Raw genomic sequence first — 15,052 nt, forward strand, 5'->3', positions numbered from 1 at the left:
TTTTGGGCTCTGTAATACGAAGGAAGGTCTCGAGAAGGAACTAGACATCATGGCTATTCCAAAGCGATGGTAGGAAAGACTTTGGCCAGAAGACAGCAGGAGCCTCGCAAGGAAGAGAAGCCGTCACAACCAGTGCTTGCACTTCCCTACATCAGAGGATTATCGGAGAGGATAAGAAGAATTGGTTCCAAGTACAATATCAGAACCTGCTTCAGATCCGGTAACACTATCCGTAGCAGCCTCACGAAAACCAGGCCACCAAACGCGGACTGCGATTCCAAGAATTGCATTTACCGGATACCCTGTGAGTGTGGAGAATCCTATATTGGTGAAACTAAGAGGCCATTGAATGTTCGCATTGCCGAGCACAAGAAACACACACAGCGAGGGAAACCAGCAAATCAGGAATAGCAGACCATGTTTGGACCCATCAACACAACATCGAGTGGTCCCAAGCTGAGATCTTGCACAGAAAGGAACATTGGTTTAGGAGAAAATTCAAGGAAGTCGCATACATGTTGTCCAACAACGTATTCAGCCAAGCCAGCATAGAAATACGCAACATATGGAAACCCATCATCAAGCGAAAAATGGCCAACTTCCGCCAAAACGGTCATCTCCCACGGAACCAGTGAAGCGGAAAATGGAAAGCGGGGATAAGTGAAAGTGAAAGTCATCTCTCGGAGGAATCAGTCCAGTCATCACCCGAAGACGATTGTAGATACTAACAATCGAAAAGTCGTGAACTAAAGTGACTTGGAATCTCTCCACTTTTATTTTCATTTTCTTTTTTCATTTCTTTATTTTAATTTATTCAATTTTTACTTGTATTTTATTTCACTATTATTTCATTTCAGGTTTATTTTGGTTAATATAATTGTTATTTTCAGCTATTCATTTTCAATTCTTTTTTTTTTATTTGTTTCAGGGATTTCAAATCACTTTATATAATAGACAATGGAAGTCCGAACTAGTGAAATATATTTTGTAACTTCAATATATATAAGTACGTACATACATATATCTATTTCAATATTTTGTTTTACCTTTTATGTGATTTCTTTTTTCTCTCTCTCCTCTCATCATCCTTTTTTCTTCTAGTGTCTTCATCTCCATCTGAACATTCGCCTCTTTTCTTTTCTTTTGTTCTACTTTTGTCTCTACTCCTGGAAGATTTTTTTTTCTTTCTTTTCTCCATATCCCTAGATTTATTTCTCTCCCTTGATAAACTCTTTTCTGTTGGCTCAATTTTTTTGTCTATTTGCTTAGATCCACTTCTATCCCATTCATAATTTATCTGTTTTGGAGGATCATCATCGTCATCATCATCTAAATCGATTTCTATTATTTCTATACATTCCTGGCTTGAAGAAGCTGTTGTTGGTTTCTGAGTTTTATTGGCTTTTGAATTTATCTGGTCAGATTTTAGTTTCAAGAAAGCTGCTGCCTTTCTTTTTCTTTCTAACTGTAGTGCTCTCTCCCTGGATACAGAAGCTAGTTTTTCCCGAGCAGCAGCTGCTAATTTGTCTTTTATTTTGTCTTCAGCTGAAAAAAAAAATTAACTTTGTTGTAGAAAAAGTTAATAATCCTTACCTTTTTTGGCCTGTTTATCCTCGATATCTGCTATCTCCATCATTTCCAAGATAGGATCATCTCTATCAGAAACAATAGTTTTTTGAGGTTCATTCTTTTTAAGGAGAATTTCTTTGAGGCCTTTCTCATCTAAAATGTCATCATGAACGACAGCGACAGACTTTTCCATTTCTTTGATGACTTTTTTTTGATTATCTGCATATTTTTGTAATATCGAAACCAGTGATGATGCAGTAGACGTAGATGTAATGTGAGCCACATTTTCTGTACTAACTGTTGGGGCTGGTGCTATTACTGCATCATCTTCATCACTCTCTTCCATGGGCAAGGCACTTTTTATTTCTTTGGGAGGATCTTCCTTGGTTTTCTTAATTGAAAAACTGACAGGAGCTACAAAACAAATCTTGTTACTGAGTTGAAAACTTCTTACATTTTTTAAGTGAAATATTTTACCTATAACCTTCTTTTCTTTCTTCACTTTATGAATTTCATTCTTTGCTTTTTTTTCATCATAAGGTATTTCCCCTTTCAACTCTCTGATTTTCAACTGATAATATTCGTAAAATTCGTGAGTTTCGTTGAGAAAATCAAAACGATGATCAGCTTTGGCTTTCACAATTTCCTCAAATTGTTCTCCGTTTTTTGAAACATAGACAGCCATTTTATCAATAACAATCTGTATGTCACCATTAGGAATTTTATATATCTCCTTCTCTTTGAATTGTTCTTTTTGTTCTTCTTCAGAAGTTTCTTCATCATCACTTTCAGAGCTGGAACCATATGCAGCAAGGGAGAGGATGGGCTTTTTTAATAGTAATACTGCTTCATCTGTGGATCTGTCCAATCTTTCTGTATCTTTCTGAAAATCTTTCTCAGGTTTTGAAATAGGACCATACGCAACAGGACTTTTTGAAATATCTTCTTGTAGAGGAAGAGTTTGGACAAGTTGAGGTACATTCATGGCATATGGGTTGTTATCTTTATTTACATTTGTTACAATCTGAGCATAGGAATTGGTATTTGATTGAGACTGTTGTTGCATCTGCTGCAAGTATTGATTATAAGCAATTTGTTGAATGTAGGTTTGAATGTTGGCATCTAAATTTTGAAAATCTTGAGGTGGAATAAATTGTCCTGTAAAAATAATTTAGATTCAGTGTCGTTAATAACATGTCATTCAAGTGTGAGCTGTGTCAACTAATGACAATTGTGAAAAATATAGTTGATGAACGAGGATGAATATGTACAAATAATTATTAGAAACATCTATCTCAACAAAAGCCTTGTTAGATAATTTCCTGACATCACAATTTCAAAAGACTCATTAAAAACAGAAGAACATTTCAAATTTTCAGATTTATTAACATGAAAAATGTGCAGTAACTTTTCTTAGGATTTGAACAATGTTGATTTGAGCTGACACAATACATTCAGTTTGACTCAAGATATGTTAGGCTAATTGCACACATCGATTTTGGAAGGCTGATTTTATACCGGTCGTTCAAATTCCAATAGTGAACCAAATGTGGGAACGGGACCTGGCACATACGCCGACCGGAGATCGGCGACGATCACCGGTCGACCCAGGTCCGTCCCGTTCCCACATGTGCTTAACTATTGGAATTTGGACGACTGGTATAAAGTCGGCCGACCAAAATCGGTGTGTGTGTAATTAGCGTCCCGTTCCCACATGTGGTTCACTATTGGAATTTGGGCGACCGGTATAAAATCGGTGCAATTAGCCCCAGGCTAATTGCACACACCGTTTTTGGAAGGTCGATTTTATACCGGTCGTCCAAAATCCAATAGTGAACCACATGTGGGAACGGGACTTGGCACACACGCCAACCGGTGATCGTCGCCGATCTCCGGTCGGCTCCTGCTGGTGGCTCCGTGCATTTGTATTTATATCTTTTGGTAACAAAGTGTTGCCCATCCTTACACTTGGCTGCACCATACTGATGATGTGACAAAAGCCAGAAACACGTGTCTATGGTTTGCCACTTTCTTGAGTGCTATGCCCGATTATTAACTTCTGTTTCTATATCAAGACACTCAATAACTTTCATATTCATACAGTGTGTCTCACTTTTCATGGAAACACCTCCGTATCTTCCGTAATATTCGAGGTAGAACGATGAAACTCTCAGAACTGATGGAAATGCTCAAAATACACCTACCACCTGAATGGGGTTGGCCAAAGTGATATACACTGTCTGCCACTCGCGATGGAACACCCCATTTTTACGGTAAAACATATTACGGCGCATAATAGTTCGCTTCCAATACCTGAACCCCTTCATTCTATCTGGAGAGTACTCTCAGGTATGAAAGATACAGATGCTGTGAGATGCTATCATCCATTTTGAGCCTATCTGAAAAAAATGTCAAAGCACCACATTCTCAGATTATTGAGATAGTGTGAAGCAGTGTATGAAAAATTATCGATGGCGGCATCTATTATAACTGAAGAAGATTATTCGTAAAACTAATTCTGGTTACTGAACATCCAAATTCTATCCCAACCAGAAGTGAGAGCTCTCGATTGTTTAGCAAAAACTGCAAGAAATGGAAAAAATATATATTCAAAGGTTCACATCTCGAAAACTGTACAATTCTGAGCTTTGGCTGTGGACACTTTCAATCAGCACATCAAGAACTACAACTAATCAAAATTTTGGCAAAATTCAAGGCAAGCCATTTTTCAAAAGAAATGTGCGGGGTCCTTTATCAAAATATTGAGGAAACATTTTACCATCCGAAACAAAATTAATCTTCATACTCATTGCAAGACCGAAACAACTGTTAATTTTTAAAGAAAAAATCACACTCGGTGAACAGGTAGAATTTAGATTATTTTACCTACTTGCTGAATTGTTGTCTGAAATCATTTGAAGAGATTAAATTACATCAGTTTCACTGAATCATGCAGTGCCCTGAAATCACCATGGAAAACAGTTGCTCATTGATATTTACTGTCAACCTGATAATATTGTTGAAAGATCTTGTTGTATTAACCCCCAAACCAGTTTTCATTGCATTTGTTGTTTCTAGTATTGTTGTTCTTTGATTCACCGTTGTTCCTGTTGTTTCTGCCGTGTTTTTGTTCCCATTGTGTTTATTGTTCCTGTATTTGTGTTGGATATTGTTCCTGTGTTCCAGTTGTTTTCTGTTCGTGAGTTCCTGTTCATATTTTAATATTTCTGAAGTTCCCATTTTAACTGATATTAGCTCATTTTAATTGACAAACATGGCACGCCTGTCACTTCAAGCAAAAATTGAAATTGTTTCAATTGTTGGTGAAGGAATGAGGTCTTATCGTGAAGCGGCCGCTGAATTTAATAGAAGACACCCGCTAGAGGTAGCCCTGGAACTGTACATAAAATATATAATCTATTCGTGAGCACCGGCTAAGTAACAAAGGACAGAAAATTTGTAAACCATCATATTGATGACGATACGATATTGGCGGCTCATCAAGCTGATCCCAGACTTAGTTTGAGAAACTTATCGCTTCAACTCACTATGAGCCGCAGTAAAATATGGAGGTGTTTAAAGAGGCATAAAATGCATGCGTTCAAACCCAAATTTTTACATACTTTGCACGAAGGAGATGAAATCCACCGTATAGAGTATTGTTTATGGATGCAGGGAAATTATCTCAATGACAGGAATTTTTTAAAGTATATCTTATACAGTGATGAGGCTACCTTTACTACGAATGGTGTTGTATCTTCCCAGAACATGAGGTTTTGGGCTGAACAAAATCCAAATTGGGCGGTGAATTGTAGAGACCAAATATCCCAGAAAGTTAATGTGTGGTGTGGTATCCTGAACGAAAATATTATCGGGCCATTTTTTTTCGATCAAAATTTAAACGGACGACTATTCGTTGATTTTCTCGAAAATGGTACACCAGTTCACAATAGTGGCATAACAAGGGTTTGGTTGAATAGGAATCTACCTATGAAATGGATAGGACCCAATAGCCCTCTCGTAGTATGGCCACCACGATCCCCAGATTTAACTCCACTGGATTTGTATTTATGGGGAAACTTGAAAAATAAAGTTTATAAGGATTGGCCAACAAATAAGGAAGATATCCGTGCAAGAATTATACAAGCGTGTAGAGAAATCACACCTAGAGAAATGAGAAGAGTTGGAGGAAATAATAGAAGGGGCATAGAAAAATGTGTTCGATTGGAGGGATATTTCATAGAAGGCACGAAAATATAAAATTGTCAACAGTTAAATCATTTGAAATTGATTGGTTTGTTTTTTAATTGAAAATGTGATTTTGAAAGTAGTACTTACAAAGAATTTTGAACTACATAACATCTTTCTCCACAAATTATCCCTGTTTTTTTTTTTAATAATGGGAAAATGAGAATATAAACTAACATTAACCATCCTAAAACCTCACTGATTACATGTTTCCGTTCCTCTTACAAAATTACCATTTTCTCTGTTATTGATAAGGAATAACTTTCCTGACAACAAAATAAAAAATAAATTATTTATGTGAAAACAAAAGTCGAGTTTCTCTTAAACAATTTCGTTCATGTTTTGATGTCAAAACAAAAAAAAAATCTACTTCAACTATTACGGAAGATACGGGGGTGTTTCCATGAGAAGTGAAACAAAAGTAGGTAGTCCTGATCACGAATCTGGAGGAATTTTGAGCCTATTTTGCTCCTTAATATGTTTTACCGTAAAAATGGGGTGCTCCATCGCGAGTGGCGGATAGTGTATACCACTTTGGCCAACCCCATTCAGGTGGTAGGTGCATTTTGAGCATTTCCATCAGTCCAGAGAGTTTCATCATTCTACCTCGAATATTACGGAAGATACGGGGGTGTTTTCATAAGAAGTGAGGCAAATTCGGATTTTTCAGGACTGACATTTTTTCAGGAAAAAAGTGTAATCGTAGTAGTAAGTTGGTAGTCCTAATCACGAATCTGAAGGAATTTTGAGCCTATTTTGCCCCCTAATATGTTTTACCGTCAAAATGGGGTGTTCCATCGTGAGTGGCGGACAGTGTATTTCACTTTGGCCAACCCCATTAGGTGGTAGGTACATTTTGAGCATTTCCGTCAGTCCAGAGAGTTCCATCGTTCTAACTTGAATATTAAGGAAGGTACCCAGACATATCAAATTACCGACCGCGGAAACCTATCTGAACCTATATATTTATTTATTTATTCAGAAAATACATCCAACTGGTCATGAAACCCAATTACAGGAGTACATAATACAAAATAAAAGATTATATTAGTCCTGAAAAACAAAAATTAAACATAAAACGTAATCTATATTAGCATTACATACCACGTAACATATCAGTTCTGTAATGCATTATATATTGCTTTCCTAAACTGAGATAATGGTAAGAAGAATATATCTATGTTTTGTAGATCATTCTACACATAGATGTCAAAGGACAGTGAAAGTGGTGTTGTGAGTTAGGTACGTCGATGTAAAAAGTTATATGTGACCTGGAAGTTATACGAGGAACGTTAAAATTCAATGATGAAAGTAAAGTAGAAGAGTCGATTTGATTATGCATGATTTTGTATATAAAAATCAAATCGTTAATTTGGCGGCGTTTTTTAAGGGAAGCGTATTTGAACTCTTCCAAGAGTGAATCATAGCTATACTCTCTTATGGGGTAAGAACCATGTTTTTTCAAATAAAGAAATTTCAGAAACTTATATATATATATATATATATATATATATATATATATATATATATATATATATATATATATATATGTTAACTCGAAGATTCTCACGGATAAAGTATGATGAGCTGTTTTCTCGGGTTTCGCTCCGTGTTCTGTGTATTTTCTCCCCATAAGGATTATTTTCACAACGTTTCGGCAAAGTCTCATTTGCCATCTTCTGGTGATGTCTGGTTTTTTCAACTAGACTGATTAATTCGAACTCTGTGTCTCAATTTATAGGGATGGATGTTTCCCTTTACCTGCGTTGCTGCCACTACCTGTGTTTGCTCGACTACCTGTTTTGGTCTTATTACCTGAGCTGCCTCTCCTGTCTCTGTTATTGTACCTGTATTGTCATGTACCGAGTTTTGCCTCTGGAGTTAAGCAGTCTGATTGCTTGTGCGAAGTGATAAAACGGATCTCCATGTTGATGGTAATCTTTGCGCATCATCCCTCTTGTTCATATTATTAGGTCGTTTTTCAATTTCGATTGCCTCTCTGATTGTTCGTGAGTAAAAGTTTTCGTTGCTTGCTAGCATTAAGTAAATTTAATGCGTGGATGGATTTCATTCAAATGATTAAAAAACCTGGAAAGTTCCTGGTGACCATGAGACCAAATCACGAAGATGTCATCGACATACCTCAGCCAGAGTTTAGGTTTCAAGGGTGACGTTGCTATTGCTATATATTGCTATATCAAAAAGAAATACAAACCGGAAGAGCATATCATCACATTGGCGGAACATTGCATCAAAAACACTTACTTCATCTATAACGACCAACGATACAGACAAATTGAAGGGGCACCAATGGGCTCGCCACTATCACCCGTTGTTGCCAATCTCTTTATGGAAGAAATCGAAACCGAAGCAATAGCAACGTCACCCTTGAAACCTAAACTCTGGCTGAGGTATGTCGATGACATCTTCGTGATTTGGTCTCATGGTCACCAGGAACTTTCCAGGTTTTTTAATCATTTGAATGAAATTCATCCACGCATTAAATTTACGAAAGAAGTTGAAGAAGGCAACCAGCTCGCATTTCTCGATGTACTGATTATGAAAAAGCCAGACGGAACATTAGGTCACACGGTATATCGAAAGCCAACACACACGAACAGGTACCTAAACGCAAATTCACACCACCACCCAAAACAAATTCACGCGTTGGCAAAAACACTCATTACACGTTCGAGGAGGCTGGCAGACAACGATCACAGACAACAAGAGTTGAAAACCATCGAAACAACGCTACAAATGAATAACTACTCAGAAAGAAGTATAAAAGCGGCTGCCAAGACCACACGGAAACAACAAAAAACTCGAGATACACCGGTCATAACAACCACACTACCATATATTGCAGGAACAACAGATAAAATCAGCAGAATTCTTCACCGACATAACATATCAACTTCGTTCGTACCAGAACGAACAATAAGGTCCATGCTTTGTAATCCCAAGGATCAGATACCACTGGAATCACAAGGAGTGTATGAAGTACCATGCTATGATTGTGACAGGACTTACATCGGCCAGACCAACAGACGAATCAACATTCGCAAAGATGAACACAAACTAGCAGTGAAGGGAAAAGTCACCACGTCTTCTCTCTTCCAACACGTACTTCAAACAGGACATAACATCAATTTCGACAACACAAAAATGCTAGCAAGCAACGAAAACTTTTACTCACGAACAATCAGAGAGGCAATCGAAATTGAAAAACGACCTAATAATATGAACAAGAGGGATGATGCGCAAAGATTACCATCAACATGGAGATCCGTTTTATCACTTCGCACAAGCAATCAGACTGCTCAACTCCAGAGGCAAAACTCGGTACATGACAATACAGGTACAATAACAGAGACAGGAGAGGCAGCTCAGGTAATAAGACCAGACCAGACATCGCCAGAAGATGGCAAATGAGACTTTGCCGAAACGTTGTGAAAATAATCCTTATGGGGAGAAAATACACAGAACACGAAGCGAAACCCGAGAAAACAGCTCATCATATATATATATATATATATATATATATATATATATATATATATATATATATATGACGAGCTGTATATATATATATATATATATATATATATATATATATATATATATATATATATATATATATATATATATATATTCCCTGACAAGGATTCCATATGGAGCTACAATATTCCAGTTTGCTTCTGACCAATGAATAATATATAGAGCTAATTGCTTCTAATGATGAGAATTCTTTGCTATTACACATAACAAATCCTAACATTTTCATTGCACGGGATGTTATTTCTTCGATATGTGACGAGAACGTTAGTTTTTCATCAAAGATAATACCCAGATCTCTCGATTCGGTAATTCTTGCCAATGTTATATTATCCAATTTGTATTTATATATTTGTATTGAGGATTTTCTTGCAAAAGTCATTATTTTACATTTGCCTATGTTTAATGATAGTTCATTTTTCTGACACCAATCATGTAACTCAGTAATATCGTTTTGTAATGATATACAGTCAGAGTAGTCTTCAATCTCCCTGAAAATCTTCATATCATCAGCAAAAAGTAGTTTTTTAGAGTTGATATTATCAGAAATGTCATTAACGTTTGAAAGTTTGAACCTTGAGGAACCCCAGAAGTTGCATTAAATATAAACGATTTAATTCCTTTGTATTCCACAAATAATTGTCTTTCACTAAGATATGATTTCAGCAGATATTGAAGGCTACTCGAAATGCCAAAGCTTGATAATTTCATGAGCAACTGATGATGTGAAACCCGATTAAATGCTTTGCTGAAGTCCGTATACACCACATCAACTTGTTTACGTTGGTCCAGTTTGTCAGAAACATATTGTGTGAAAATACAAAGATTTGATGCAGTGCCACGACACTTCACAAAACCATGTTGAAATTCGGAAATTGTGTTTTTTACATGCTTATAAATGATGTCTGATAAAATAATTTCAACTAATTTCGAGTACACTGATATTATTGTAATCGGTCTATAATTTACTATTTCCGTATTCTTGCCGGTTTTAAAGATAGGGCATACTCTCGACAGCTTCCATATATTCAGAAAGTAACAATTTTTCAGCATGAGGTTGTAAATGATACAAAGAGGCTTCGCAAAAAGAGCAATATGATTCTTAACAAGTTTGACTGGAATGCCATCTGGTCCAACTGTCAAATTATTTTTCAACTTATTGGAAGCCGAAATGATGTCATTTTCCGAGATTTCACTAAGATGTAAGTAATCGCTGGTGTTGAGACATTCTCCATTACTCCAGTTTGAATTTTTCAGATTATTATTAGAAATATACACGCTTTGAAGACACACGCATTAACTATACACTGAAATATACACGCATTAACTATAGCGTTAGGTGATGACAATATGACATTTTCAGGTAGTGATTTTTTACTTTCAGTTTACGAATTAGATCTTTTGAGTACCAGGTAGGGTACTTGCGGGAGCAGCTTTTTTTCATGGGTACACACTTATATTTTGTATGACTTCGTTAAACCGTTCGCATGTTTGATCGACGCCATTCAGGTTGCTGAAGTGTTGATTCCAATCAACTCCTCCGAGTAATCTGCAAAGTTTTTCAGTATTGGTATTTCTGAAGTTATACCGGTTAATGGAAGAAGAAAATTTTTTTCCTGTTGGCCCTGGTGAACTTTGTACTATAAGTCCTGGATGATGGCGATCAATCGGAACTAGTGGGTCGTCATCAGTAAGTACTTTGCAATTGTTTTCGTTACTAGCAATTATTAAATCGAGAAGTCTGTCATTATAATTTTTAACTCTATTAATTTGATACATATCGCAGAAGCTCAGAAAGTTATTGAAACATAATATCAAATTGGTTTGAACTTTTTTATCATAATGATCTTGAAGTTCTGGAATACTGAAGTCACCTAAAATTATTGTATTGCTAAGGTCGTTAATGTTCTCTAGGCATTCGAAAAATTCATCATATTCATCAACAGATGTGTATGGAGGAATATATACAAGTATTATGATTTTTGAATCATGATTACTACCCCATATCTTTACTGACAAAACATCTATTTTATTAACATGACAAATCAATTCAAGGCGTTCGGATTGGTATTTGTTGCTATCGACTGCCAATAAAACACCACCTCCACGAGCTCCTGTGTTTCTATCTTTACGATAAACTGTATAATTATGCGGGAATAGTTCGCTGTTGAAAAGATCTGCATGTAACTAACTCTCTGAAATAGCAACAACACTATGACAACTTGCTAGTACATTTCTATAAAACAAGTGAGTTTTGGTATTTAGACCCCTACAATTTTGGTAGCAAATAGTTAATGTGTTAATTGCATCACTCTCTAATAATCTATTGGATGGAATTACAAGTTTTTTACTACTATAGTCGGAGATATATATATATATATATATATATATATATATATATATATATATATATATATATATATATATATATATATAATTGATTGAAGAAAAAGTGTGAAAAACAAACCAAGAAAAGTACTTAATAGAAATAACTGCATAAACGAAAGCGAGACATAATATATAATAAAAAATACTTCTTCTTTAACTAGCTCTATTACCTTTTTATCAAATTTTGGAAAATTATTTTTCGCCTGATGCTTTGTTTCAATTTTCCCCAAATCAACTCAATGGGACTGAAAACACAAAAATAGGAGGGAAGTCTCAGTATGGTGTGTCCATACATTTCAGCGATACTCTCAAGGGCATATACTTTTTCGAATGTTTTGGTCTATAAAACTTCAAGTAAATGGTTTTTGGTTTGTTATCTTCAAAATATAAATTGTTATCGATTAAAAAACTTTGTATTTCATCTTTCCTCGAATTTTTATTCGGTACTTTGATGAGCTGTCGCGAATGATAGGAAGCGTTGTCAAAATGTCAAGAATTATTACACTATTCGCATCCAAATTTGGGATCAATATGTTTTCAAACCATTCCTCAAAAAATATTAGCTTCCATGTTTATATGATAGTCAACATTGCAGTCCTCAAGTTTTTTTCCACATAATTTCAAAGAATTCAAAACCCATCCTTTACTTCCTCCGCAATGCAATGATTAGTCGCGATCCTTTGTTTGCAGGCATGTTAGGCGTACACATTCTCGAACCATGAAGTCCACCCTTTCATAACTGTATCGTGAGTGTCATACCAAGTTTCGTCCAAGTAGAAAATTTGCCGTTCTTGTTTATATTTAGTCATTTGTTCTGAGTATTTGTTACGCAATTCCACTATTCTTCTGCTTTCCATAACTGCTTGACGTTTGTTCATTATTTTAAATCTAAATCCTAGTTTCTTTATCCAATTCTGAAGAGTTTTGTCGCAGCAGCTCACGTTATGGCCGGAAGTATTTAATTTCTTCCTTATGATTTGAGTTGTAAGAATTTCATTGCTTCTGTAACATTCGTATATTGTTTTTTTTTAATGATTTTATTAGATGAACATCTAAAGGTTCCGGTAGTCCCGTATCACATCGCGTCTTGCGTTCGTAACGTTTGTTTTTGACTATTTTACGTACAGTTGAGAAAGGAATTTTGGTCAAATGTATATAAGAATCTACATCTCAAGTTTGGTTTCCCTCAAAACTATTGAAACATACTCTCTGTGTTTCAATATTCAAATGCATCCGAATCTTATTCACTGGTATCTCATTTTCGCATTGTTCACCATCCCTATTGGAATCCCTACAAGGAAAAAGTCTACGTTGTTATCACTCTTTATTACTATTAGTACTTGTCCAAGGACGCCACATTTTAAACAGATAACAAAAATTTCAAGTAATTATTATTGCACCAATATCGAATTTCAACACTCAAATCGCGATTAGTTCCTGAACTGAACATTGACAACACGACTCTTATGACCATCTTCGCATTCTATTCGTCACTGTAACATGAATTCAAATTTAATTTCATGACTCTTCGGCCAATCATAAAACTTGGTTAGTAAAAATCATCCAATACGAACCACCAAGTCTATAGTCCACGTGACCTAGCGGCTTTATTTCTCTGTATTGATTTTTTTGGCCTTTAAGATCGCTGATAGCCTTAACTATGCACTATACCGGTTACTTTGACTATACAAACTAGTACAGGGAACAAAATTGTTAAACTGGGTGTCATGAAAGAGAGGAGAAAAAACGAATTAAGACCATGAGGCTTCAATGTTGAAATGGAAAGGTGGCAGCCCAAATGGCAGTTAACAGACACATATAATTCCAATACATTTTCAATAGTAGAAATATTCATACCTGAATTGGCTTCTTGGCCTTGTTGGTACATAGCCATCTGCTTGTAATACTCATAGTACTGCTGGGCATAGTAGTACTGGTAGTACTGTTGTTGTTCGTAAGTCATCTGTTCAAAATCAGAAATGGTCATGGTAGTAGAATTTGAATAATCTTGATTTTCAACTTTACTGCCTTGAATCCGATTGACCAATTGAGAATAGGCACAATTCACTGAAGGCTTGTATGGAATTTGGGGTACGGAAATCACTGTAGAAGCATCCTGTTTGACAATAAATCCAAATTACTTTTTTAAGGGGATTCGCCAAAGGGCAGAATACAAGAACAGCCCAGGACTGGAGAAATGATAATTGCATAATAATTTCATATTCTTTCATTGTTAGATTTGACAAATCATTTCTGAGTTGAAATTTTTAGGAAATCATTTTCAACTTCAGCTGTTTTATTCTTAGTTAAAACGTGTCACAACAGGTAGATAGGATATAGTGAATATTATAATCACGATAAAGGCCTTAAAAACAACTGAATGTATTTTTTTACATTTTTTTCACATAGAAATAAGAAAACAGTTCAATAGACGATCTCTAATTTTTTTTCTGCTAGATGCTATAAATTTATCAAACTTAAAAAACTAATAATTTGCATACTGAAAAAACTATTTCAGTTTTTCGTTTGAATATGTGATTCATTACTCAGTTTTTAAGCCACCCAGGCTGAAATTTTGACACAATTTAATTTCAGTTTCAAATTCTATGTGTTCCTAGTGAAATGAAATTACTATTTTTGATTTCACAAATATACAGGAAAATTATAACACATTCAGTTTTGACATAATTTTGTAACGAGATTGTCTGTTGTTTCATCATCCAAGTTTGTTGTATTTTATGGAAACAGTGAATTCTATTTAGTCTAGCTCCCAATAATTTAATACCACTTCAAATTATTATACGTAATTTTTCATAGTATTGCATGAAAATATTTATAATATAGCATTTTCTCAGCAAATTTACTCAGTTGAAACTTCTATATTTCCACAGTTCAATCAAATATAATATTTATCTAAATATGTGCTAGGTGTATCTACGCCCAGCACAATATATTTAAAACTTAATTTGTCAAACTCTTTTTAACATACGTGTGATATTCATCTGTCTTTTTTATATTTTTCAAGTTGAAGTTTCAAAACTTCAAATGTTCAAGAATTCACTGGCAATACACACTCTTTATACAAAATTATGATATTTCAACAGTCGATATTTCTTTCTTCAAAATTCATTGAATAAAAACAAAAAATGTGAAACCTTAACAGAAAGAAATAATGGGTTCACAACCCCTTTTTACTATGAATATGTTCTAGTTGAAGATACTAAAATGTTTGCACTTTTGTATTTCAGAAACTTGATTGTATATAATGCTCCAAACAACATGTTAAAAGTTG

At 35.1% G+C, this 15,052-nt stretch overlaps 1 protein-coding gene across 2 annotated transcripts in view; it reads right to left on the reverse strand.

Annotated features, from left to right (window-relative positions):
* The window catches only part of su(w[a]) (suppressor of white-apricot), a 104,579-nt gene that overhangs the window by 4,049 nt on the left and 85,478 nt on the right, over positions 1–15,052 (reverse strand). For both annotated transcript variants that reach the window (XM_074170777.1, XM_074170778.1), the window contains exons 7-10: positions 13,618–13,876; positions 2,047–2,727; positions 1,594–1,983; positions 1,047–1,545 (exon numbers count right to left, since the gene is read on the reverse strand). In XM_074170777.1, the coding sequence (XP_074026878.1) occupies positions 1,047–1,545; positions 1,594–1,983; positions 2,047–2,727; positions 13,618–13,876 (1,829 nt within the window). The remainder of the gene's footprint in view (positions 1–1,046; positions 1,546–1,593; positions 1,984–2,046; positions 2,728–13,617; positions 13,877–15,052) is intronic.

The sequence above is a fragment of the Leptinotarsa decemlineata genome, unplaced genomic scaffold, assembly GCF_025532065.1.
Source record: "Leptinotarsa decemlineata unplaced genomic scaffold, Ldec_3_MD MMD2_P_RNA_scaffold_9, whole genome shotgun sequence".
NCBI classification, from domain to species: domain Eukaryota; kingdom Metazoa; phylum Arthropoda; class Insecta; order Coleoptera; family Chrysomelidae; genus Leptinotarsa; species Leptinotarsa decemlineata.